Raw genomic sequence first — 26,578 nt, 5'->3', positions numbered from 1 at the left:
GACCGCTTCTAAGCGACCCCAGTGCGACATGAAAGCGATCGTGTAACTTGCCTTTGGAAGAGCCAAGGAAGAGGCGTCCTTGCCGCTGCTGCCACCCACAGACCTCCTCGCCGGCTGGGACGGAGAGCTCGGGGGAAGAAGGCGGAGTGGAGAGCTTCTTCGCTCTCCACTCCGCCTTCTTCAGCTGAGCTCTCCTCGCCGGTGGCAAGGACGCCTCTTCCTCGGCTCTTCCAAAGGCAAGTTACACGATCGCTTTCACGTCGCACTGGGGTCGCTTAGAAGCGGTCTCGGTACGACGTGCGGATTCCCCCTTGGCTTATCCCTCGCTGAACACTTTGGCAACAGTGACCACGGCGTCCCTTTGACATACCTCTGTGGAGGTGGCTTGGAGAGGGACTCGTTGGCTCCTACTAGCAGGATATTTGTCCTTGAGGGATCCTTCAAGAAGTGGGCTGCTGGGAGCAACCACACTATGTGCCTCAGCAAATTGCCTTCATGAAAGCGCTTGCATAGGAAACTGCTGATGCAAATCGACCTTATTTTAATGAAAGCCTGCCTGATTTTGCACTTCTCAAACCAATGTGGGAACCGAAACATAGTTATTTTTTGGTATTTGCACTTCTTTGAAATTTGTGACACAGTTCTCCAATCAAAAGAATGTGTACCAAAATCCATATGTGAGGGTAAGTGTACATAAAAAATGTATATAATCATGAAAATGCCATACAAAATCCATTAATTAGGGGGAAAATGCATGCAGACATTCGTACGTTAAACAAAATTGTGTAGAAAAAAAGCATACCTTAGGGGAAATGTGCACAAAAATGCATCAAATTTCTTGTGTGGACTTTAAAACAACAGCATCAAAAGTACCTCACAAACTGATGTGAAAATTGAACAAAAGGAATTTAAGATTGCAAACATTCGAAATGGACACAAACTGAAATTGACAAACACATCCATCTATGGAGGAGGTCTGTGAATGGGAAGACTGGATGGTAGGGAAGAGTTGGATCTGACCCATGACTTCAGCCAATTCTACACCAGCCTGGTGTAGAGGGAAGGAGGGGGGAGGATCTCGCAAGATCCTGATCGCAAGATCCTTCCCTTAGTCCAGATGCGGGTGCGACATCCCGGGAGGAAGGAGGGTGTCTCACACCCGCCATTTTTTAAAAGGACCTGAGAGCATGTGTGCTCCAACTCAAACGTAAGTTAAAAAAAAAAAGCCCTGCTCCTGCTCCCCCACACCCCTGATTCCTCCCGTCCTGGTTCCCAAGACTGTGGGAAGAATCGGAGTACTTATCCCTGGGAAAACCCGTTCTCATACCTCTTTCTTCCCAGGAGTCTCTGTGCTTCATTTGGGCGCACAGGGACTTGACTGTGACCAGCCCTCATTTTCGGGCTGGTGTAGAAATGGCCTTTGGCGCTGGCTAACTTCATTGGTTTTGTATGAAGCCTCAAGCCTGTGAGCTAATTTGGAGTTTGCGTTGGGGTGCGTGACGCACTGAAGTTCCTTCATGCTGTCCAGCTGATGGGTGGGCCAGGGAAACCATTCAATGTGTGGGTTTCAGAGACTGATGTAGGCACAGGTAGGCAACCAGTTGGCTCTGTCAGGGCATTTGGAAGTTTGTGAAACTGTCCATAAAATGGCTGCCATGGGTGGGCATGGCTAGTCACAGAGGACACCTGCCTCCAGGCATTCTTGGGAGATTAGAATGATTCCCACTTTGCTTTGAAGCAATTCCAGCTGCCAGTAAGAAAATGTAAAAATATTTTTCTATAAAAATTGTGAGGAGTATGGTATATCTGTGGGCATCAAGGAAGTACCAAACAACCAACCCCTGATGTAGGCTGAGAGATGGCTGCTGGGAATTCTCCACAGGCAGCACAGGCAGCTTCAGGCTGCAAAGATGAGGCTGGCCTGACTTCACTCTTTATAAAATCTCAGTTCATTGTGCTTCAAGCTAAGCACCCCCCCTTTTTTTTTCAGGATTCAAAGAACTTGTGTGCCCGTTGTTGAAAATGTTGATTGAGCAATGCATAACAGCACCACTAATTAAGTTAATGACATTAAATTAAATTATATGTTTAACTATAGCTACTTTAGTGAAATGTTTTTCCGCAATCCCCATATAATGTTAATTGGAAAACTTCTCTGTTTCTTCTGTGATAGCAAGAGCTTATGCAACTTCCCCTGACCATAAAAAGTGATGGAGCTGAATTTGGAGGTTTTATGAGGGAATGGAAAGGTGGGGTTTAGGGTAGGTGATCATCTGATGGCGACGCTCTTAGGGTAGTTTATTATATAACCTGAGATTATATAATAAATCCACTCCAGAGTAGGAGGAATACAGCATAGGAAACTTGATAACTATGTATTGGGTCAGTCTCTTGGTGCCCCCAGGCCAACAACAAACTCAGTCCTCCATACCCACAGAAATGGATCCAAAACAGACCTACTAAGAAATGACGGGGAGTTATCGGCATGCCTAGGGCAGTAAACCTATATACACCAGTTGCTGGGGAACAGGGGCAGGAGGTTGCTGTTGCACTCATGCCCTGGTTGTGGGTTCCTAGCTGACAGCTGGTTGGCCACTGTGAACAGTGTGCTGGACTGGATGGACCCTTGGTCTGATCCAGCATGGCTTTTCTTACGTTCTTAATCTAAACAAAAAGGGCAATCCTCTCAAAAATTAGATTAGTGAATACTGAGCATGCTCAGTGGTCACCAGGGACCTAGAATGTGGAAAAGGAAAACCCAAAATGGAGAGGGGAGTGTACTGGATTTCTTGAGCTTATAGTATCCTAGAGAAAGAGCTTGCTGGTTGGAAACCAAAACAGGAACACTCCTGTTAGGGATTGAGGATATATCTGGATCATCTTTGTTGATGATGGAGTATACAGATTGTCTGGTTAAACTGTCTGATGTGCTGCTTGGAGTGTTGTGATCAGATAATTTCTGACCATAAGCATTTCTGTTGTTAATGCAACAGGATATCAATGGCTTGTATCCTAGTTTAAGTGAATGGAAGGAAATTTTCTTGTCCTCACTCTCTCTTGCAGCAAGCTGCACTCCCCCCCCCAAGTCTCTCTGGACACCCCCCCCCCCCCCAGTATGGGGTGGAAGAGGTACTGCTTGGAGAAGGAGGGCCAGGAAACCCGTGTTAACTTATAAGTTAATTTATCTTGAGATCCAAGCCCATAAAATTAGAGAAAGGCAGAAAAGTGGCTGAAGAGAATAAATATTTGGAATAGGGCACATCGTGTTGTATTCTTCATAACTTGTTTTCATATACAACCATTTTAGATAGAACAAATCCAGTTCATTATATCAGCATTCATAAGCTTCCTTATGTGAAGGTATTATGCTTTCTTGAATGCAAAGTTGATTAAAATAAATTATTTTTTCCTTCACTTTTATGCATTAATTGGGTAATATTCAAAGGTTAGTATGTTAGCTACAGTTTTCACTAAGGGTTGGGGTTACGCATATGGCTGGAACACCTCTGTGAGTTGATTGGAAGAGGAGCAGCAGAAGAGTGTAATACAGGAGCCAATGTGTGCGGGTCTCTTAACATGTTCCAGTTGAGCTGAATTCCTTCATGTAAAGCTTTCTGCTTCTACTTTGTGTGCTGCTGTTTTGCCATGCAGGGCGATAGCTGACGCCGTAAAGGCATGCAAGCCCCGCCTCCCCGCCTCCTCTGTTTCGGATGGCAACATGTTGCTGTCAGGTGAGAGACTGATGCCTCTAAACTTCCTAATCTGCGTTCCTTTAAATATATTTTAGAGTTCCTCTTTTCAGCTGCTGTTCTCGGTCTCAAGACATAAGCAATTGGAAACACACACACACATACACTGTACTTATAGCCTGCCCATGAAATGAGGAGGGGTTACAAAATCTTTAATTTTGCTTCCTGAACATATAGCCCTCAAGACTAGTAGCCATTGATAGCCTTCTCCTCCAGGAATTTGTCTAACCCCCTTTTAAAGCCATCCAAATTGGTGGCCGTCACCACATCTTATGGTAGCGAACTCCATGCTAAAGATCTTGCCCGGTGTTTTGCGGCTGGTAGGGATAGTACTCATACCTGAGAGCTGCTTCTGAGGAGTGAGTCAGCACATGAGCTTCTCCACTGGCCATATGAAGCTGTTTCTGCTGAGTCAGATCATTGATAACGTCGACCCAGGACCGCCTAGTCTTCCCAGCTCTGGACCTGAGATCCTTTGGAGATAACGGGCTGAACCTGGCACCTTCTGCATGCAAAGCACGTGCTCTACCACAGACTGGATGTCTGGATCCTCATTTCACCAGTTGCAGAGTGACCCAATATTCCACATGTACGCCGAGGGACTGGGTGCTCACGTGATGTTCTCCTGGGGTTCCTTCCTCAGTACACGGGGTTGGGAGTTTGCTGTGCCTATGTGGAATTCTACTTATGCTTACATCCCACTCATTCTTAGTGCTTTTAAGTTTTGAAACAGCTCCCAGTTCTTGCCCCATAGCCAAGGCTCTCTGGGCGGTTTACATAGGATAAAAACAGTTAAAAACAATATACAAAAATTTAAAATCACAAAAACATACAATTTAAAAGCACAAAAACATACAAAAACAAACCCAGGCTAATTACACATTGCTAAATGCCTGGGAGAAGAGAAAAGTCTTGACCTGGCGTCGAAAAGATAACAATGTTGGGGAAAGGGGCGGGGGAGAAGTATATGTCAGTGTAATGAATAGAGCACTGTTTTTTCATGCACTGGGTGAACCTGAGGTTATTAGGGCAACAAGATAGTATCACCCCATGCACAACTGAGCTCCTTGGAGGAAAGGTGGGATGCCAATCTCATAATAACTGTGTTGGTCATTGTTTCCCATGTGTCACATGCACACACCCCTTTTATTGAGAGCGCTTGATGGAGCAGGGAGGAAAGATCAGTGTTTGGGCCTCCTTTCCCCTTCTCTCTCCCTTCTGTGGTATGCTGGAACTGATCCGTATGGGTACTTTTTTCCTTGCATTCCTTGCTGCAGTTGAGTATTTTGCTGCAGAATCCTGAGGTTTTCTACAAGGATGCCTCTTCCTTTTCTGTACAGACTCTCTTGTCTTTGGAGACAGGATGTCTGTGAAAGCACAGGGCACCCTTTCACTAATTCCATAGAATCATTGAGTTGGAAGGGGCCTATAAGGCCATCGAGTCCAACCCCCTGCTCAATGCAGGGAGGTTGGATCCCCCTTGTGCATTTACTTTCTCCCAGATCTGTAGGTTTAGCGGCAGAGTGGCGTTGCGCCAAGCCACATAGCTTGCCATGTGTTGGCTGTATTCTGTCACTGTGACTTATATGCTTCTGTTCCTGACCCACAATTGGCTGCTAGGCTAATTGGGATCTTCTCCTTCAATGGGCCTGATTGGAAGGGAAAAAGGATTGATGCCAAGGCTGTCATTATCCTAATCATAATAGATATGTTTATTGCCTACTGGTGTACACTGGGTCAAGTATTGCTCCCAGCAGTGGATAGGATCCCAGCTCTATGGGCCTCCCTTTCCCTACCTCTTCATCTATTTTTTTGTCCTTGCACTGCCATAGATGTGAACTGTTCCAATAATATCCTAGCACTACAGGGTACATCACTGCACAGTTGCTGTTCATTTGCAAAGTAACTTCTGGTACACTACATTTTGTAACACCACATTCTACTGTTGCAAGGAGAATCAGTGGCTTTATTGGAGAGGAGGATCATTCTATTCGTCACATAAATTTCAATAAGGGTATTTAAGTCTAATGTATCCTGTTATCTGGTGCCATGTGGATTGGGGTAAGATGTGTGTTCTTTTTTTCTTTCTGTTTTTTTTTAAAACCAGTGTTAACTATTTCCCCCTATATATGATGCTTATAAAACTTTCTTTCAAGGTCTGGAACCCTTCAGGATTGGGCAGTACACCAACTTTGTTAACATTGGTGAACGCTGCAATGTTGCAGGATCAAGGAAGTTTGCCAAACTCATCATGGCAGACAAATACGAAGTAAGCCTTCACCTTCCTTTAAGTTTCTAGGTTGGCTTTAATTTACCATGGTTTACGTTGCATAATCCTACCATTTAAGAATTTTCACGTACTGTTTCTAGCTGATAAGTTAAATGCAGGTACGACCTTATTTCCTGAAATTTGAAGGAACTGCCTTTTGGTGCAGACACAATGTTGATGTTTTTCTCTTGCAAAAGGGAGAGGTCTGGTGTGCAAGCAATTTTGCATGTCTTATGGGTAACAGGTCTAAAAGTACTCGGCAAAGAGTTTCCCAGAGTGTGGGCTTCAGCTGAGTTTGGATTGCTGGAAGAGGGGAATGGAGTCATGATTCCTGAGGAGTTGGGTCCAGCTACCTGGGACTTCAAATGAAGAGAAGAATGTGTGTGCGCACATAGGGAAGAAGTGGCATGGCTCACATAACTCAGGGATGGAGGAACCATGTGGGCAGAGGCCAATAATGTAGCTCTTCCCTATGGACATTCTGTCCAGCCCACAGGGAGGATGGGGAAAGGGTCTACACCATTGCCCCTGCACCGTATGGTTTCTGCATCTATACACTATTGGGTAGTGTGGGAGGAAGACAGAGAAACTGCTCACACCCTGTTGTGGTAATGTGCAAATTTGGCCTCATAGGGAACAAAGGAAGGCTGTTTCAGTCTAGCACATTGGGTAGAAAAATAGATAGATATATATTTCGTGAAATAAGCTTTTAATGATAGAAAAGAGGAGGAATCACCCTTAAGCCCACCAAAGAAGATGGATGCTTGATACATTAATACATCTTGGAGCTCCATTTTAAGAAAAGATGTATGAGTTGTTTGTTAGTAAGAATCTCCAATTCCATGAATTACATCAAACAGGAATACATAAGTTTTGGCTAGAGCTAACTTTTTAAAAATTTTTAAACGTTTTTGTTATTCCTTTTAGGAAGCGTTGACTGTAGCCAAGGCCCAAGTGGAGATGGGAGCTCAAATTTTGGATATCAATATGGATGATGGAATGCTAGATGGGCCACGTGCTATGGCGAGATTTTGCAACTTCATTGCTTCAGAACCAGACATTGCCAAGGTTATATGCACAGCTTCTGATGTCTCATTTAAATGGATGTTCTTGCAATAGGATTTGAACATTTAGAAAAATGGCACATAGTATTAAGAAGAATCTTTAAGCTTCACATGTTATTCAGACATATTTCTGTTGACTTGCTGCTTTTCAGTGTGTTAAGCCAACAGCATTGCTGTAACATCGAAAGGCCTGCCAAATTGTATGGGGCCAGTCATTATTTTTTTTTACCACCCAGTTATTGTCCTTGATCCTAGCCAGGTGAATGTGGCATGGTAAAGGCCTGTGCCATTGGCCCAGCTCATGTGGTGATGAGTTTTTAAATAATAGTGCTATGGGATAAAGGCACAGGAAAACAGCTTCCATGTTGCTGCTAAAATGTTTTCAGTTAACCACGGTTTATCTTTGTGCCTGAAACCACAGTGGTTTAGGGGAAACAAGCCAGGATTGTAAACCATGGTTTGAAGTGGGATTTAGGGTTTAAAGTAGTTAAGGATAACCACAGTCTGTCTGGGTGAAGACATAACAATAAGTAACAGTTCCTTTAAAATTGAAGTGAACATTTGCGAACTCCTCCTCATGGCTACTGCAGAGGAAAAGGAGAGGGTGGAGGGGGGCACTGTGTGAGTCTGAGGTTTATTCAAGTAAAGCTAAACCATAATTGAGCATTGGCCACTGTTGTGATACATATTTTGATGTGGCTGTCGCAGGCCTTGGATAGTACTTCTGATGAGGCCCAGTCCTGCAATCACCTTAAGTGCCACAGTTTTAAATCGATGGACTTGCTACATAGTGGAGGGACTATAATGGACACGTGGGTCAAGCACGTGCTTTGCTTACAGAAGATCCCAGTTTCAATCCCCAACATCTCTGGTTCAAGCAAGTGTCATGAGGGATTTCTGTCTAAGACCCTGGAGAGCCAGTGGCAGTCGGAGTAGACTTCACTGGGCTAGCTGGGCAAATTGTCTGGCCTGATAGAAGGCAGTTTTTGATGTTTCTACCTAGAGGAGGAATCTCCATTCATTCATTCATAAATAACATATCTGTGCCACCCAATAGCCAAAGCTCTCTGGGCAGATCACAACATTTAACCAGGAACCCCAAGTCACTGTTTGACTTGTGGGTAAACAGTCTAGTGCAACAATCCGGAGGGAAAACATTTGTATCTTCTGTGACTGAAGTAGAGCTGGTGCGTGGGTGTTTTTCAGTCACCCTTTTGCTGTAGTGTCCTCGCTGTCACCTCTGGCAGCGGCATGCTGGATATGAGGAGAAGCAAGTAGGGAAATTGTCATCAAGGGAGAAAAGAGGGTAATTTTTTATTACACACAATCTGAAATGTATTTCCCATTTTCCCGTCCAGCTGATGCCCTTTGGAGCTTGGCAGGAAACTGCTCTACCTTTTCTGTGTCCTTCGTAAATCCAGTTTCTGTGTCAGGCAAATATTGTTGTTAGGGATAAGAAATCTTTTCCTGATGATGTCATAGACTGCAAAGTGCATTCCTAAATAAGCTCTTGAGAGAGAAGTTAATCTTTACCACTGTGTGTATGTGATCCATGTATACATTTAACTCGAGGGTGTCCGGTTCCTTTAAATTTGCAGGGCTATGTGCTTCACCCTCTCTCTGTCTCAGATGCAGGACATACTTTTGACTGAACTATTCACTTTTCTAGCTGTCTTTTCTAGAGTTCCTGCCTCTGGTTCAATAGACCATGGAGCTTCTCATTTCACTTGAGTTCTGTATTAAGGAAAACTGCAGAGCCTTTCCATGAATCCTCTAATTCAGGACTCTGCAACACTGTATTACTTCTCCCTCTTACCAGGGAGGGTTATAATTATTTTTATATAATTAATGAAGCATTTTGTACTACCACTCTTCAGCCAAAAAGGCTCCCCACGTGGTTCACAAAGACCAGAAATGCGACTGCCTCCCTGCAGGTTTACAATCTAAAAGTCGTGACACAAAAGGAAACAAGATTGGGAGGGAAGAGGAAAAAAGCAAACTTGGGCACTAGATTAGTTACAAAGTTTGGCAGGTCAAAGAGTTGGATATCTAAGCACAATGGAGGGGCTGCTGCTTCCTTCCCCACACACCCCGGTGACCTCAGCAATGGCAGCTAGTAGGGGGACTCTCAGCTGAAGTTGTATCCAGGCACAATAGAGGGTGTCCGACTGCTGCTTTTGGAAATGCAGTTTCAGGAGAAGCTCAATCAGATGTGCTCAGCCTCCTAAATATTTCAGTCATGATTATCTTGTTTGGTGCTTTGAGTTGCCAGCTCCAGACCCAAACGTGTGCTGAGAATACACTTGTCAGGTGTTCATTGGTATAATAAGACAAGCTATCCCTGTCTAAATTGCTTACTTTCATGTCTGTATTAATGACATGCTTTCATCTTTAGCAACTACATATGTGAACTGCAGCTTATGAGTATAATCTGAACTGCATGTATTTGCTGCAAATTCTTTGTCTGTCATTTTAAACCAAGCATGTGAACATTTTTTTTTATGTATAGCTATCCTGCTTTCTCTCCTCCAGTAGCTTAGAAGATGATAACATTGTTGTCACATCCTTCTGTTTATGTTTCATTTGGTGCCATATATATATAATAAAATTTGAAGCACTAACTGTGGAGGAAGTGTTCTTCACACGAACTGCTTGTTTTTTCCCCCCTCCCCTGGTATCAGGTGCCACTCTGTATTGATTCTTCAAATTTCTCAGTGATCGAGGCCGGGCTGAAGTGTTGCCAAGGCAAATGCATAGTGAACAGCATCAGTCTGAAGGAAGGCGAAGATGACTTCCTAGCAAAAGCTAAAGTAATAAGGAGATACGGAGCAGCTGTGGTAGTTATGGCCTTTGATGAAGTGGGTCAGGTCAGTACCGCTTTCTTCTTCTTCTTCTTATTTATTTATATAGCACCATCAATGTACATGGTGCTGTACAGAGTAAAACAGTAAATAGCAAGACCCTGCCGCATAGGCTGACCAGAGATTGGCTTTCCAGGAAGGTCATATAACAAATTGGCCTGAATCTAGAGTGGTAAACTGAGCAGAGGAGGAACCAAAGCAGAGCAGGGCAAGAGCACCTGAGTTAGGGCAGTTATAGAGGGATATATTAACATTATCCCACCCTCAGTTATTTTTATTACTATATTATTATTGTTGTTGTTGTTGTTGTTGTTGTTGTCATGGTCTCTTTTCTTGCTCTTGGCAGTTTTTCTAGACGGATATGATGGGCTTTGCCAGGTCATGCTGTCTTTTACTGATTTAGTAATTTCCTGACAACTGAGCATGTTTTAAGTATGACTGATTTCTGGACATTGCTGGGGATGTATTTTGGTAGGCCCAGTTTCTGAAGGTTTTCTGTATAGTTACTTGATGTGATGCTGGTGACTGATGTGACTAACAGAATATTAGTAGTAGTAATAGTAGTAGTAGAGCCCGCCTTTCTTCCTCTTTCAAGGAACCCAAGGTGGCTTACATGGTCCTCCTCCTCCTCTCCATTTTATCCTCACAACAACCCTGTGAAGTAGGTTAGCCTGAGAGTCAGTGACTGCCCCAAGGTCACCCCATGAGCGAGGCCTAGAACCCGTATCTCCTGAATCCCAGTCCAACACTCTAACCACTATACCATTCTCCTTAACTGATTTTCTGTGGTAAGAAACGAAGTGGAAAAGGCGGAAAGTTACAAGTAGGAGTGCTTCTCACACAGCCTCCCCCTCCCTCTGTAAAATTCTGTGAGTGAGATAGGGCAATGGCACAATGAAAGTCTCCTCTTCCCTAAAGCTATTTTTCTTTCCCACTCCCGTTTTGTTTTTCAGGCCACAACATCAGCAGAAAAAATCTCCATCTGCCACAGAGCCTACCACCTCCTGGTGGACAAAGTGGGCTTTAATCCCAATGATATCATTTTTGATCCCAACATTCTGACCATAGGTACTGGAATGGAGGAACATAATGTGTATGCAATTAACTTTATTGATGCAACCAAAACCATAAAAGTGAGTCTGGGGAGTTTTCTAGGGCATGGGATTTGGGTTCTTTTGTTCATAGTATTGAAGAGAGGATAGAAGGCCTAAATGGTATTGTTCAGCGCTCTGCACCATACTAGATTTCAGCATTGCTTGCAGTAGCAAATATTTTATAAATTATATAGTAGTTTAAAAATAACCCAGACCATTAACTGTATTGCAAATATATTTATAGTAATTAAATGGGGCAATATTCACACAATGTTGATAGTTTTGCCAAAAGGCCTTTGACAAGCCATGTGAAAGCTGCCTCATTTAATTACCATGTGCTATGATTGTCATTGTATTCTATATTTGTTCTATAAACACAGTACTTTAGATTCTACCTACTTTGTGTGATTGCGTGGGGGGGGGTTGGGTATCACAATATATATAAGCACAAGGCAAAAATACTGTCATTATCTATTTGTATCTTTGTAAGTTGGATATATACCTCAGCCTCTTCCTAAAGCTGAAGAGGGTAAAAGTGAGGGTAAGGAATTTCTTTATTTCATTTATTCACATACCACCCCTGTAAGGTAGGTCAGTATTATGAGAGGACAAGGGAATATGACTTCTCCAAGGCACCTATGTGCTGAAATGAATTAACTTATTGCCTTGATTGAGATTGTAATGCCTGATGGGTCTGCATGCATGGAAATACCTCTGTGTGCATGTCATGAGAAGCTGTAGTTCAGGAGTGGGCAATCTGGTACCCTTCAGATCTTTTGTGCTGCAACTCTCATAAGCTTGAACTTATGACCAACGGTTGGGTATCATGGCTGTTGATAGTCCAAAACATCTGGAAAGCACAAGGGTGCCTATGCCTGCTATAGTCAATCCCACCTTCTCAGCATACGCACATGCAATGACCTACATTTGTGTATGATCATGTGTTAACATTTACATGTTACAACCAGTGAATTGATCTTCCTTATAGGAATTTTGTAATGTTTGAAGCAGCCTTGGGATGGGACGCGAACTAGTTCTCCAGTGTCCAATTCTAGCCTTCTTTCTGCTGGGCTGTTCAGTCTCATAGTCATTTAGGTGCCTCTGGTACTAATGTGATGATGTAAATTCAGGTTGAAACTTCATCGTTTAAGCAAATGCAGCAATTAAGGATATCTAAGAAGATAAATTGTGCAATCTATCTAATCTGTACACTGACCAGCTCTAATTTAGAATAATTTTCAGACATTATGAGGGAGAGAAAATACTACAAAACCATTAAGTTAGAAAATCTAACACCTGGTGATTTTTTTTTTTTTTTACATATAAGAAAAAGTGCAAGTCAACCAGTCTTAGGGATAAACCAAGTTTTGAGACAAATGTTGCCTGTTCTAAGAACTTCTCTTCTATTTGCCCCAACATATTTCATTTCTCTGTCAATAACCAAACTACGGTAGCTGTTTGTGTCACTTTCCCCCGTTCTTTCTCTGGTGTCCAGACTCTGCCAACACTATATGATGTGGTTCTTGGACTTTGAAGGTGTAATTCCTAAATTCACTGGTGAATTTAGGCCTCTGATAGGAAAACGGATTTTATGAAGTTTCATGAGCTTGCTGATACTTGTTAAGTATTGTAACAATACTGATATTGTTGTTAGGAAACTCTGCCTGGAGCCAAAATAAGTGGAGGCCTTTCCAATCTGTCTTTTTCCTTCCGGGGAATGGAGGCTATTCGAGAAGCAATGCATGGAGTTTTCCTTTACCATGCAATTAAGGTAATAAGCAATTTGACAAAATGACTTCTGATCAGAAGGGACATAGGCTCAGTTCAGACAACACTTTTCTCTACGCACTGGGAGAACTCCACTCAACGATTGAGTTTTTAGGGGTTACTTACCACATGACATGTCCTAACTCCACCGGTGTGTGACTGTGGGCTACTGTGGAGTTGAGTAAAAGGCAACACAACGTTTGATTGACAGTTCCAACACCCTCTTTCCTCCCCCAGTCGTCCTAATGGTATCCCATCAGTCATTGCTGCAAAAAAATAATCCCAGCGGCTCTCCTAGAGCGGCACGCGCTCCTTTTGCCACTCTTGCCAGAGAACTCTGTAGCCAGTGGGAAAAGTCCACTCAACACAACAGAAAACTCCACGGAGCGCTCCACACAACACAATGGTTGTGCAGGAACTCTCCTCTGCACAGGGTTAATAATCTGCATGGAGCGTTTTCCCAAAAAAAAACCTTCACTGTGTGGTGGAGTCCAGACTACACGTTTCTCAACGGTGGTGTAAAAACTCCACTGTGGAGTTCTAAAACCACTGTAGAGAAACGTATTGTCTGAACTGAACCATACTGTAGCATTATCTTTTTTTCCTTCCTGCATTTTCAGCATGGAATGGACATGGGGATCGTAAATGCAGGGAATTTGCCAGTATATGATGATATCCATAAGGAACTTTTGCAGCTGTGTGAAGATTTGATCTGGAATAAAGATCCAGATGCGACTGAGAAGCTTTTGCGTTACGCTCAGGTAATTTTTCCAGTTTTCCTACGTTCTCTTTAAGATGTGTGTTTTTAACCTACAAAACATCGGTGCTTGGGGAGAGTACAGAATTGCTGTATGAATTTGTCTTCCTTGCCGAGGGGTGTAATTTGTCTGTGTAGATGTGTAAAGTTCACTTACCAAGTCACACTGCGGGGAGCAGGGGGGAGAATAGATTCTGAGGGCACATGATGCTCCTATATTGTCAAAGGTAAGCAGGACATGGCCTGGGCCCAGTGGAAATTTAGCCCAGCAGCCCTGTGGAAGTTTCTCTGAGCTTCCCAAAGGAAGAGCAAAATATGAGCACTACTATAAATATATAGATTAAAAATCATAGTAATAAATTTCAGCGTGTGTCTGTTAACACCAGTATAATTTGTTCTGTTACTTTACTGGAGCATACTGTTGGCTATTGATATGGAAGTGTATATATGCTATTTCTTTGTAGAACAGACATATTCAATAGCCTCATTCAAGGCAATGAACCTGAATGAATAAAAGAGCAAATTATGTATGGTTTCAGGGCACAGGAGGCTGTCTCCATTGTCATGGTTTTCAGTCAGAACTCTGAAGTGTTTAAAAATCGTTTTAAATGTTAGCTGTTTTTATGCTTTTGTTTTAATTTTTGTATATTGATTTTTATTGTTCAGTCTTTTTAATCTAATCTTTTTAATCTTTGTAAACCGCCCTGAGAGCTTCGGTTATGGGGCTGTATATAAATGATGATGATGATGATGATAATAATAATAATAGAGCTACCAAGGTGCTGAAATTATTTTGGTGATAGGATTTAGTACCTTGGATATCTTCATTAGAGTTCTGACTGAAATCCAGAGCTGGTACACTGCCCCACGACATCAGAGATACCAGCCTCCATTATTCCAGGGGTACACATACAACCCTGGCCCCAGTGTCCCCATATCTGCTGGACTTTCCACTCCAGACTACTACACATTCAGCGTGAAGGGAAGCCTTCAGGTTAATGCACTATGAGGTCTTTCTGGGACCAGGAGCGCTGCATTATCAGGGTTCCTAGTCATGGAGAGGCTTGTAACGCATTCTGCTGAATGTGCTTGAATTCTCTTTTCAGACTTTATGCTGAATGCACTAAGGCCCAGATTGGAGGGGGAGGTACTTGTAGGGATGTTGGGAGTGGGGGCAGTGCACATGCCCCTGGCCCCCTGCACACTTTGTTCCCCGAATAGGTGTGGTGGTACTCAGAGCCAAGGTACGTGTTCAGAAGAATCCTGTGGTGCAGCCCTCCCGCAACAATGCCACTTCAGAAAGTGGGTGAGGAAGGGGTGATACGACGGAATATTACCCTGAGTAAAAAATCTCCTTGTGCTTAAAAAACTACCGTATTTCTTCGATTCTAAGACGCCATCGATTGTAAGACGCACCCTGTTTTTAGAGATGTTTATATGGGGAGGGGAGTGCATCTTAGAATCGAAGAAATACGGTACAAGAAAAAGGGATGATGTTCAGATACGGTTTAGGGATCTTTTACTTCCAATCTTGTAAGTGTTGGGGGTAAAGCCCCTTGAATTCCTTTCCAAAACACAGGAAAAGAGGATGGGCTTGCTCTCTTAAGCGGATGAAAAGTTCTGGTTCAGTAAAAGTTTTAGATTCATTAGCAATCCATTACATGACATGACATACTCTGTGCCCAACAAGAACTGTACCAAAGCCAAATTAATTTGTTAGATTCGGAAAATGAATTGCTGCTAGGCCGGCCAGGGATAAATTTAAATTAAGTTCCCAGAAATAAAAATCTAAAGCTTCAACCCTTTCAGCGTTTACATTTCTGTTGATGGAGCTTTTATAGGTTGATGCCTCACCTCTTTTAGAAACAATGACCTCCTGGGAGCAGACCTTTAACGTTTTCGTGCAAAGTGACCAGAAGCCTTGTACAAAAGCTTCTACATGTGTTACAAATGTGGCTGGAGAACAGATAAAACTGTCTTTGTCTTCATGATATATTGATATCAGTAGATGCTGATCGGCATCATAATGCAGTTGCTGCCTCTGGCGCAGAACATTTGTGTGCAAAAGAATATATAGCTCACTCACCATTCATGCACCATCTTCCTAGCCCAACTGTTTATATGTGACTATACATATCAAACAATTGCTAAGCATACATCCACTCAGCAATGCTTTTCTGAGTTTAAAGTGAGCAGAGCGCAACCTCTGGAGGTCTGAGCTCTTTCCAGATATCACATCCATTCAATAAATTTGGTGTATATTCTTTTGTCCAGAATGCAGACTATAGTATTGGCCTGTATAGTATCCCGGGGAAATAAGCTCCTGTCTATGACTTCACTTATGGTAGTTGATTTTGCAGGGTGATCCTTTTCCTGTGTTTTTTGTCCTCTTCCCCTGCCCCCTTTTTTTCCCCTTCCCAATTTGGGATGAGGATTGTCACATCCTGTGTGTCAAGGCATGGGACAGGTAAGGATGTTCATCATCCACTACCTGTGGGGCTACATCATTCACTGGTTGTTGGCCCAGAATTGCTGCCTCTGAATAAAGCAGGGGTGGAGAAGACACAGCCTGCAGGCACCTTCTGGACATATTTTGACACACACACCCCACCCGGGTGTCCCAGCCAAATTTGGTACCACAGTGGTGGGGGGAGCCTCCTTTATAAACCGAGAATCGTGGTTTACACTATAAAGTAAGGTGATCCTGGCAAGAATACTGTAAGCAGGGCAACTGGGAAGGAAGAGAATTAGCCATGATTTTGATGGTATGACCAGCTTCTAATTCTATAAATGGATCGTTCTACACTCAAGCAAAAGAGTTGGAGTAGCCTCATAGATAGGAAGCAGCAAAGAGGGTGAAATGAACCACTCTAATATGTCCTATGATCCCATTTACACCCATAACTGCTCAGGAATGCCAAGTAACTGTCGAAAACCTCATGCAACCTCAGCCCATTGCAACTCTTTGGAGAGTTGGAGCAAAAAGTCAGTTCAGTCTTGTATCTTCTCCTTCTCTAAGAAGCAGTGTGGCAAATGGATACAATTTTTATTTTGTCGTCTTTAAATATGTCTGTTGTAGAAACAACCATCTAATTTCTCATTTGTCTTCTTAACTCTCTTAATCTCAATCCAGACCCACGCTCAAGGTGGAAAGAAAGTGGTGCAGACCGATGAATGGAGAAATGGCTCTGTAGAAGAAAGACTGGAGTATGCCCTTGTCAAGGTGAATTTATATGCATGTATATATATCAAAGCCAAAGTCTGTTCTCTTTAAACAAATCCTACTTCCGTGTCCCTACCGTTACCAAAAACTAATAAAAAGGAGATTTTTTCCCCTAGTCATCTGTATTCTTTGATTAAAGAATGACTTGAGGAGAAGCTTGTCAAGGAACTGCGTGTCCAAATTTTCAGAATTTCTTCATGCTAAAAGGAGGGCAGTTCAGGTGGCACTGATAGAAACTTGTTTGGCAGGAATAATCTTGAAGAAGGAAGATAATTGAGTATTGGCCATGTTTCATTGACATGTATATTCCACAATGTCACAAAATTACAACAACCAACTTTCCAAGTCTCCCAGCCTTGTAATTCAAAGGTCATGAAAGGTGGAACACCTGTTCACCTGAGACAAACTTACAACAATGCCTTGCAGGCCTAGTGATTCCGAATCCCTTGATTCTGGTTTCTTGTCAAGGTGGTTTAATTGGTTTGAAATCTGCTGCAGATAATTTCAATAGCAACATAGGACGTTGCCTTATACTGAGTCAGGTCATTGTTCTCCAAGGTTTTAGGGAGGAGTTTTTCCAGTCCTTCCTGGAGAAGCTGGGGATTGAACCTGGCATGTTCTGCATGCCAAGCAGCTGCTCTACCACTGAGCAATGTTCCTCCCTTTAAGGTTATATCAGCTGCAGGTCAACTATTATGATATCTCATATGAAATGACAGGCTGATATTAAACATAGGTCCATATACAGCAAATGTCCCCACTGGTTGAGCAGGTTAAAGTGAGGCTGAGACCATCTGGCCTGATGGAGGAGACTTCTCAACTTAACAGTCTCTTAGCATTTAAGAAGCTATAAAGACTGATCTCTTTTGGCAGGCCTATCCAGGGGAATTTTAGGATGTTTTTAGAATGTTTTTAGGATGTTTTAACAATGTATATAATGTTTTAATTCAGTTTTATGTATTTAATATTTACTGTTGTTCCCCGCCTCGATCAAAATGGAGAGGCGGGTAAGAAATAAATTCTTCTTCTTCTTCTTCTTCTTCTTCTTCTTCTTCTTCTTCTTCTTCTTCTTCTTTTGTCAGGTGTTCTCTTTGATAACTTCTAAAACGTGTATGAAAATGTTGCCCTTCTCTGCTGATTTCAACATGATTTGATGCTGCTGTTGTATTCGTTTCTGTTGCTGATTGTTGTGTTTGTTGACGTTTTCAGGTTTTATTATGACTTTATATTTGTTAGCTGCATTGTGATTCCCTGTGATTAAGAGATGGAGATATTTTATATAAATCTTATAACAAAAAACTAGTTTTCTTTTTTCCCCTGGGTTTTTAAAAAGGTACAAGAGGATAGCTCTATCTATAATTATATAGTTAGCATGTTTGAGTATCCTGGAATTATTTTAATCTCTTCTAATTAGATATTTTGATGAAATCAGGGCTGTATGATAAAAGCTAATGTGATTGCTCCTCCCCTCTAAAGCCTGGCAAAATTTATAAAAAAGAAAAAAAGAATGCAAGCTGAAAATTCAGATGTGGTGCCATCTAAATCTGCATATAATAGCAGCTAGGTTGTCCATGAGAAGGGCCAAGGAAATAATATAAGGAATGAGGTCTGAGCGCACTCTAGGGCAGGGCTGGACAGAACGTAGATGTTCTGATAGTTAGGAGTTCAATTCCCAGCATTTCTGGCCATTGGCCATGCTGGTGGGGGCTCCTGAGAGTTGAAGTCCAAACCATTTGGAGATCTTCTTTCTTCCCACCTCTGCCCTAAGGTCTCCACCATTAGGAGAAACCATCTCAGCCTGCTTTGAGATATAACCCCCTCATAGCTAGCTTGTGCAATGCCAGGCTTAAGCCACGGAGATGCACTTACTAGCTGTGAGACATTAAGCTGTGATTAGGGAGTGGGTGACTTGTTGCCTGATCCATGACCTGTCTTTACCCAAAACCTTCAGTCTTAGCTGAAGGGGGTGGAGGGAAATGTGTCCTCATGCTCCTTTCCTCCCAACCTGCTTGTCTTAAGCAAGAAAACTATAGCTACCCCAGGAAGTTCCTGATGGGAAAGGTAGTAGTAGCAGCCATTGGCTATGTCTGCAGTAGAGGATGGTGGTTCTGATTTCGATGGGGCTTTGAATCCATTCTGAGTATCAGTCAGAAGCAGCCAGAACTCTAAAATTGCTATCCAAGGTGCTGACCTAGGGTTCAGCAACTCAGATAGCTCCTTTAGAGTGCTGGCTGGTTCTGACTGAGAATGGATTCCAAATCAGAGCCACCAGCTTCCACTGTATGTCTGTAACACATTTCCATGGAGGTGACTCATGCTGGCATCTGCTGGTAAAGATCGAGTCCAACTGAGGAATTCCAGAAATCACCACTGGGTCCTTGTGCAAGCCATCTCGATGGAGGCAGCTTGCTGGGGTGGGAAGGAATGAGAGATTCTTCCACCTGGTTTGTCTTGCTCCTTCCATCCTTCATGAAGTCTTGCAGCTCCCCACTTTTGTTAACGTAATATAAATACGTGATGCTTATTGTATACACGAGCACATTACAATTCATGGTGTGTGTTTTACCGCAGGGCATTGAGAAATACGTGGTTGAAGACACAGAAGAGGCTAGATTAAAGAAAAAAATGTATCCCAGACCTCTGAATATAATTGAGGGCCCTCTGATGAATGGCATGAAATCAGTTGGAGAACTTTTTGGGGCTGGCAAGATGTTTCTTCCACAGGTAAAGAAGAAAAATTAGAATGTTCTACTAGCCTATCATATAACAGAAGGTCCCAGATTCATTTCCAGGTAGGGCTTGGAGAGCTCTGCCAGGGTCTGCCCCACAGGCTTGCTGAGCCTTGCTCACGTGGCCCTGTGAGCCTTTGTCGAGTGTTTGGGCGGCTGCGTGAGCCTCATGGCCCCTGGCAAAGTGTGCTTTCGGGGCCTCCAGAAAGTGCTCAGTTCCCTTGCCCACACCATTAGCATGGCCAGGGGAATTGCTCACTTTCTGGAGGCCCCAGAAAGTGCGCTTTCCCATCCCCCTGCCCTCCTGTGCCAGTTGGGCCTTAAAGGACCCCTTCCAGGCCAGGCCAAGGGTCTCTTCAACCCGAGAAACAATCAGAATGCTTCAGGGTGCTAGAATGGGATATAAGTAATCGTCTTGCATGATTCCCGGTTGTTTGTCCATCTTGCCCAGTTTTGTCTTACTCTGACTGACATTGGCTGTCCGTGGTCACAGGCAGAGGTCTCTCATCACCTGGATTGAATCTGGAATCCTACCACATGCAGTGCTATGAGCCTTCCAACCCTCAGCAGTTAAGAGAAGCCAATGATATTCTAAACATGGAAATGGATGCTATTTTCATCCACCCTATTGATGGCTGTTGTCGTTCTTATATTCAGCTGTATAGGTAGCCATTCATCCACCTATGCAGGATGAATAACAGTTCCTTCCAGGCTAGCAGTAGTATCCTGTAATGCACTGGTATCTGCCTGCAGGCAAAGTTGCAACTTCATGTGATAATATGTCTAGTCCTTTTTTGTATTCATACTCTGATGGCAATCTGTTCACAGTTTGCCTACTTCCTTTTGTGTGTTAGTTTAATTCTTGTTGTATGTACAAGAGCAAAGCACTAGTATTTTAAGTACAGAGCACCACAGCACAATAGGGCCATTTTAGCTGATGTGGGTCCCAGTTAGCTCCTGCCTGGCTCAGCTTACCTAGGCAGGCAGCTGTCCTGAAGAATTCACTTGATCAGAGCACTGATCTACAGTCCTTGGCCAACTGTCCACTGTTATCATTGAGACTCCATGGAAATGAATGAATGGGTGAGTCAAAGCAGCAGGAAGCCACATTGATGTTCTATGGGGGAGTTTCTATGGACTAGCAATAAATGGGGAAGATGGTACGGACGTGTCTTAGAGTTTAAGGATAGTCCAGTGTTGTTGTTTGTTGAAGGAGGTGGTGGTGGTGATTTTCTTACAATGTACCTTTAAACAAGAAGCACTTTGATAGCTGTCACAGTTCTTTCATTGAATCTATTCAGGTGATCAAGTCTGCTCGGGTTATGAAGAAAGCTGTGGGTCATCTCATCCCCTTCATGGAGAAGGAAAGAGAGGAAATGCGTGCATTGTGCAGTAGCACAGAAGAGGAGGCAAGTGTGCACACCACAAGGCTGGGGTCTCTTAGCTGAATCTTGGCTACAGTTGCGTTAGAAGCTCACTGATTATTTCATAAGAGACTTTCCTAGGAGGCCATCATCATCATCATCATCATCATCATCATCATCATCATCATCATTTGTTACCCGCCTCTCCCTCTGGATCGAGGCGAGGTACAACACAAATAAAAACACCATAAAATACATACAACTACTTCAAACGTTTAAAACCAGTGCATCATTAAAAGCAGCACACCATTAAGAAAGGCATCTTAAAATTCAACTGGGTAGGCCTGCCGGAAGAGATCAGTCTTTATGGCTTTCTTAAATTCTGGAAGACTGTTAAGTTGACGAATCTCTCCCGGCAAGCCATTCCACAAACTGGGAGCAGCATTCATGCAAAGCCATTGCAGCCATGTCTGTGAGCGGACCACTAGATCCATTTTTGCGAGCTCTTCATCACAGAAACGAGTGGCTGATCGTAGCACATAAAATTGGCCTTTTGACATTTTGCCAATAAAGGCAGACAAATAGTAACAGCCTGTAATGCAGCACTTGGATCCATAATCATAAACATAATACTTAATTGGGTAGAGCACCCTACTGATTATTCCACAGCCTTTTACTATTCATCTTGGGGTTGCAGGCACAAACATCCATTAAAAGCAAGAAGCAAGCACAGCCTTTTGCCGCTATAGGAGAAGCCCAGCTTTCCTCCATTGTAACTGGTCAAATAATACACACAACTCCATAGCAAAGACTGGCATCATCCTTGGCAAGTTTGGCTCTCCCCCATGCTTCGGATGGTTGCCTCTTTTGTGTGCTGTGTGTTTTCATGATGTATTTTCATGAGTGTTTAAATATACGTATAGAGCTTGATTGTAAAAACGAACGTGTTTTTTTTAAGCTGAAAACAATGGCTCTGGGGTGGGTGCTTGTTGATATCACGGGTGCTCAGCCAGTTGACACTCTGCACAGTAGGGATGAACAGATCAGTCTTGTTTTCAGTCCATGGCAGTTTAATTCATAAATACATTCAATCCCGTTTTTTCATTAATAAGCAGGGTTTTTTAAAAAATGATATACGTTTTATGGTAAAATGATATCAAAAGCTGTATTGCAAAATTTGGAGAAGTGCAGAATTGATTTGCAAGGTATGAATCAGGTCGGTTTGCTTCTGAAGACAGACCAAGGGAAATCCTTCAGCATCCCTGCGGCCCTGCCTGTTTTATTTTAATCTGGCAGAATTTGTTTCCCTTGAGGTTGATCCTCAGGCAACGTTTGTGACAGCATTGTGGAGAGCGCTTTCTAGAACAGAATGGCTCCTGCCCTTATAGACGGATATGTGCATCCTTGGGAAGCATATGACATACTGATTTTAGTTGGTCTTCCTTGGAAAGAACCATTGGGCTGGAGAGAACCTGAGGATCGGTGATATAGCAGAATATTTCATCCCTAACAAGCATGAAAATGAAATAACAGCAGTTGTTTTTGTATCTCAAATTGTTGCAAAGCCTGGGTTGGATTTAAGAACAAATTGAGAATTTTATGCTCACTTTGACATCTGGTAAGAGACCAGAATGAGCTAATGCAGAACAAGCTGTGGAAAACATTTTAAAACTAGCTTGGGATATATTTTTTTAAACGTACGTGTGCTTGTCTAAAGTGGGAAAGTGTTTAAATGTGTATGGAATTAGGCCAATCCTGCACCGTTGTTTGCTAATACTTGGTATATGCTGCAAACGCTTTTGTTGGAAATGCTGGATGCTGCTATTAGTGAAAGAGAGAGAAAGAGAAGGGTTCAGTTAGCCCCTAAATATGTGTCTTGACAATGTGAGTACATTCTGCTGCCCTTTCTTAAAATAAGATACATATCTCCTGGCATGGGTTCTCTCACTCTGGAGTGCAGTTACCTCCAGAGCAGTAACCATAGTGCCAGAACATCAGCAAATATAGAACACTGGTTATTATGTTTTAGAATGAATGGCTGTGCCTGCAGGCTTGTGCCAGGATTGAAATGGAAAGCTATTTGGTTCTGTTCCCAGTATTAGAGTGCTCCAATTCATTTGATGCTTGAAATCTTCTTGTTTTTACATAGAAGACATATTAAAATCAAATGCGTGCTCTGGTCCACGTTGCAGCACTGTCTGGGTCGGGTGTCCCCACCCCCACCCCTTTCTCCATTGGTGCTACTCATTCCTGTTGGTTTGAGGACTTCCATTACCAATTAAGTCTACAATTATCACTGGGATGTTCCCCTTATATGTATTTGTTTCAGCCTGATTAAATTGCCTTTCCGCCCAAGCTGTGCGGCATTCGTGAATGTAACACAGAATGATGCTGGATAGCGCAGCCGTTTGGCATTGTCTCGGATGTATTATAGGAAGACAGATGAGATCAATCATTATACTCAACACAAGACTTCGCAAGCATCAAGGATTAAAAAAAGAATTAGATTATGATGATGAGATATAAAGGGTTTTTTTTTTAAAAGCTCAAATGAGATATCATGTTTGCAGATTATTATTTTTTAAACCCAATTTTGCCTCCATTATGTAGGGGGTGCTGGAGGCACTAATTGGTAGAGTAAAAGGGGTCCCCCCCACGCCCCATTTGGGCTCTCAACATGTTGATGGAAACATATTTATTTATTTATTTATTACATTTATATATCACCCCATAGCCGAAGCTCTCTGGCCGGTTTACAAAAGTTAAAAACTGAACATTAAAAACAAATATACAAAAATTTTAAATCATCAAAAGCATAAAAACAACCATAGCCATTTAAAATAACTATCCTGGGGTCAGTTAAAAAACAACAACTCAGCATATATTGTTAACTGCCTGAGAGAAGAGAAAAGTCGTGACCTGGTGCCAAAAAGATAACGTTGGCGCCAGGCGAGCCTCGTCGAGGAGGCTGCAGTGGGGGTTTAGGTGATTGAAGGGGGAAGATTCAGCTTCCCTCATTCATGGACCTCAGTTTCTTTTTAAAACGGCTCTCAATTTCTTGGTTTCTACGTGATTGGGGGAGATACAGATGGATGCGGCACTATCAGGTGTAGTTGACCCTTGCTTTGATAGCATTGCCTGAAGAAATTAGCAGAGAGCTTAAACATTGCCCTTTCCCAAAAGACTAATGTATGTGTTGAACCCATCAGCAGAAAAACATGGAATCTTGTACAGCAGGAGTGGGCCATCTCTGGGGGTCAGGGGGATATACTGTCCTTCCCAGAACCCACTGGGAATTGCACTCCACCCCTGCTGCCACTGAGATTGCTGCTGTGGTGGCAAAAAAAGCATTGATTTTGCAAGGAAACAAGACGTGGGGAACACATGCCTTGTTCACAAATGAAATCACACTCCCAGGAACTTTCCAGGAGGTGCAAAGGGCTGCCTTTTACTCTTCTCTTCTTCCTCCATCTCCCCCACTGCAGTAAAGCAAGTGGGCACTCACTTTCTCGGTCTTGGCTGGCTGAAAGAGTAGAGATCCTTGTGGGCACCTTGGCATGTCTTTGTTGGGGTCACATTAAAGAATGCTGCACTATATCATGCTAGTTCTCTGCCCTCTGGTTCTGGTGCATTCTTGCTCTTCTTGCTCTGTCCTTCTCCAGCTGCAATTTGGGTTTGTTGAATGGTGTGTTATTGCAACTGTCTCACTGGGATTTCTTTGTGAGTTCTACGGTGGTTAGGTCCAGCTGGGTGCTTTGGCTTGTGGACACCTTCCATCCTATGATTAGCTGAATGAAGTAGGCAATATTTCCACATACAAGAAATAAACCTGCTCCATGATTCAGACAGGTTTGTTTGTGCGTTAAACAGCTGAAAAGAATAGTGGTTTCAATAAGCCAACTGTTCATACAGCGTAGGTTGCTCAGATGTGAAATCTTCCATCAAACCTGAAGATGGTTTCCCTCTTGCAGGACCCTTACCAGGGCACTATTGTGTTAGCTACCGTGAAAGGCGATGTACATGATATTGGCAAGAACATTGTGGGAGTTGTCCTGGGCTGCAATAATTTCAGGTAATATTTATATGATCGTTGCGCAACTTGGACTTATTTCCTCCCAGTGGGATCTGCAACAATTTGGCTAAGGTGCTGGTTTTCCAAGCCAGCTGAAACAGTTTGCCTTTGGCAGGAATAGAGGCAGGGGTGCAGAGGAAAGCCATTTCCCTAGTACAATGATGGGGAAGGTCTGGCTGTCCAGGTGTTATTGAACTGCAGCTCCTGTCAGCTCTAGCAAGCATAGCCAATGGTAAGGGATTCTGGGAGTTGCAGTCCAGCAACATCTGGAGGGCCGCTAGTACTATCCTAATTTCCCAATAGCCCATTGCCCCAAAAGGAAGAATTCTTTGGACATGGAATCCAGTTCAGAGGCATGTCATGCATACATACATGTGCAATTACAACTAAGTATGGGGCCAGGGATTTGGTTTGGGAGCGATGGAATGCTGGGAAAATATGGAGTCTGGTTGCTCAGCTATTTAAAGCCAAATGCAGTTCCCTTTAGGCTCCTTGATTGTTTTTCATAATACACAATAGCAACAACAAAGGTAGCAGAATTGGATTAATTGAGCACTCGTGCATGATGATTGACAAACTACCATTGTTTTCCAGAGTCATTGATCTGGGAGTCATGACACCATGTGACAAGATACTCAGAGCAGCTCTTGAAAGCAAAGCAGGTATGAGGTTGTTACATCTGCATTCTTCTTTTTTACATATTGGAATTATGATCTTGAAGTCACATGTTGAAAGGCTCGTTCTTACTGATCTCCAGAAAACGCAAAGTTCTCAACAGATAAATTGCAGTTTTAAAAAATGTAAAATTACTAAACTGCCATAGGAATTGTCAGAAAAATAGGGATGCAGTAAATTTGAATGACAGATCATAGGCTGATCTGGGTGAGACTAACCCTTCTTTTTTTTCTTGAGTCTTTTTCTTTAGTCTTCATGCAGAGGTGTTCTGAAACATTTTGGACCCTACAGTATTTAGCCAACCTTTTATTGTATGTATTTAAAAGATTTATATGCTGCCTTTCACCAGAGTTTCCAGGGAGGTTTAAAAAAACAAGATATAAATCAAAAATATTATTTTTAGCATATTTTTAAAAAATAAAATTGAAAGTCTGGGGAAATAAAAACGTCCTTGCCTTCCACCAAAAGGACAGCAATTTTGGCACCAGGTGGACATCCTGGAGATTGTATATCCTCCTGACATCCATTTCACAGGTGAATAGAATGCCTAGAGTGGCATCCATGGCTGTGCAGTTGTAGTAGGAACACTTAGATCAAGGCCATGAGCACACTGCATTAGTGTTTTGGTTCTCCCCCTGTAAATTAACACACACACACACCCAACCCCATGTCTGAAATGCCCACTGGACTCTTACGGACGGCAATATCTTTACCTATTTATATTTTAATAGATATCATTGGTCTCTCTGGTCTCATCACTCCATCTTTGGAAGAGATGATTTTTGTTGCCAAGGAAATGGAGAGGTTAGAAATAAAGATTCCATTGCTGATTGGAGGAGCAACTACTTCCAAGTAAGTCAGGTTCTTTTTGTTATGCCCAACAGAATAGTAAATGTAAATATGGTATATGTTGTTTTCTAGAGGCTTAGATCCATGATACACAACCAGTTTTTA

General features: G+C 42.7%; 1 protein-coding gene across 1 annotated transcript in view; it reads left to right on the top strand.

Annotated features, from left to right (window-relative positions):
* The window catches only part of MTR (5-methyltetrahydrofolate-homocysteine methyltransferase), a 69,302-nt gene that overhangs the window by 26,769 nt on the left and 15,955 nt on the right, over positions 1–26,578 (top strand). Inside the window, exons 12-24 of the mRNA XM_063124342.1 lie at positions 3,652–3,731; positions 5,906–6,018; positions 6,946–7,086; positions 9,764–9,949; positions 10,897–11,076; positions 12,692–12,808; positions 13,425–13,565; positions 16,695–16,784; positions 19,356–19,508; positions 20,815–20,922; positions 24,849–24,949; positions 25,544–25,611; positions 26,356–26,476. Of these exons, the coding sequence (XP_062980412.1) occupies positions 3,652–3,731; positions 5,906–6,018; positions 6,946–7,086; positions 9,764–9,949; positions 10,897–11,076; positions 12,692–12,808; positions 13,425–13,565; positions 16,695–16,784; positions 19,356–19,508; positions 20,815–20,922; positions 24,849–24,949; positions 25,544–25,611; positions 26,356–26,476 (1,599 nt within the window). The remainder of the gene's footprint in view (positions 1–3,651; positions 3,732–5,905; positions 6,019–6,945; positions 7,087–9,763; positions 9,950–10,896; positions 11,077–12,691; positions 12,809–13,424; positions 13,566–16,694; positions 16,785–19,355; positions 19,509–20,814; positions 20,923–24,848; positions 24,950–25,543; positions 25,612–26,355; positions 26,477–26,578) is intronic.

The sequence above is a fragment of the Elgaria multicarinata genome, chromosome 4, assembly GCF_023053635.1.
Source record: "Elgaria multicarinata webbii isolate HBS135686 ecotype San Diego chromosome 4, rElgMul1.1.pri, whole genome shotgun sequence".
In the NCBI taxonomy this organism is placed as follows: Eukaryota; Metazoa; Chordata; class Lepidosauria; order Squamata; family Anguidae; genus Elgaria; species Elgaria multicarinata.
The sequence above is the reverse complement of the archived record's forward strand: the minus strand, read 5'-3'. Positions and strand labels throughout refer to the sequence as shown.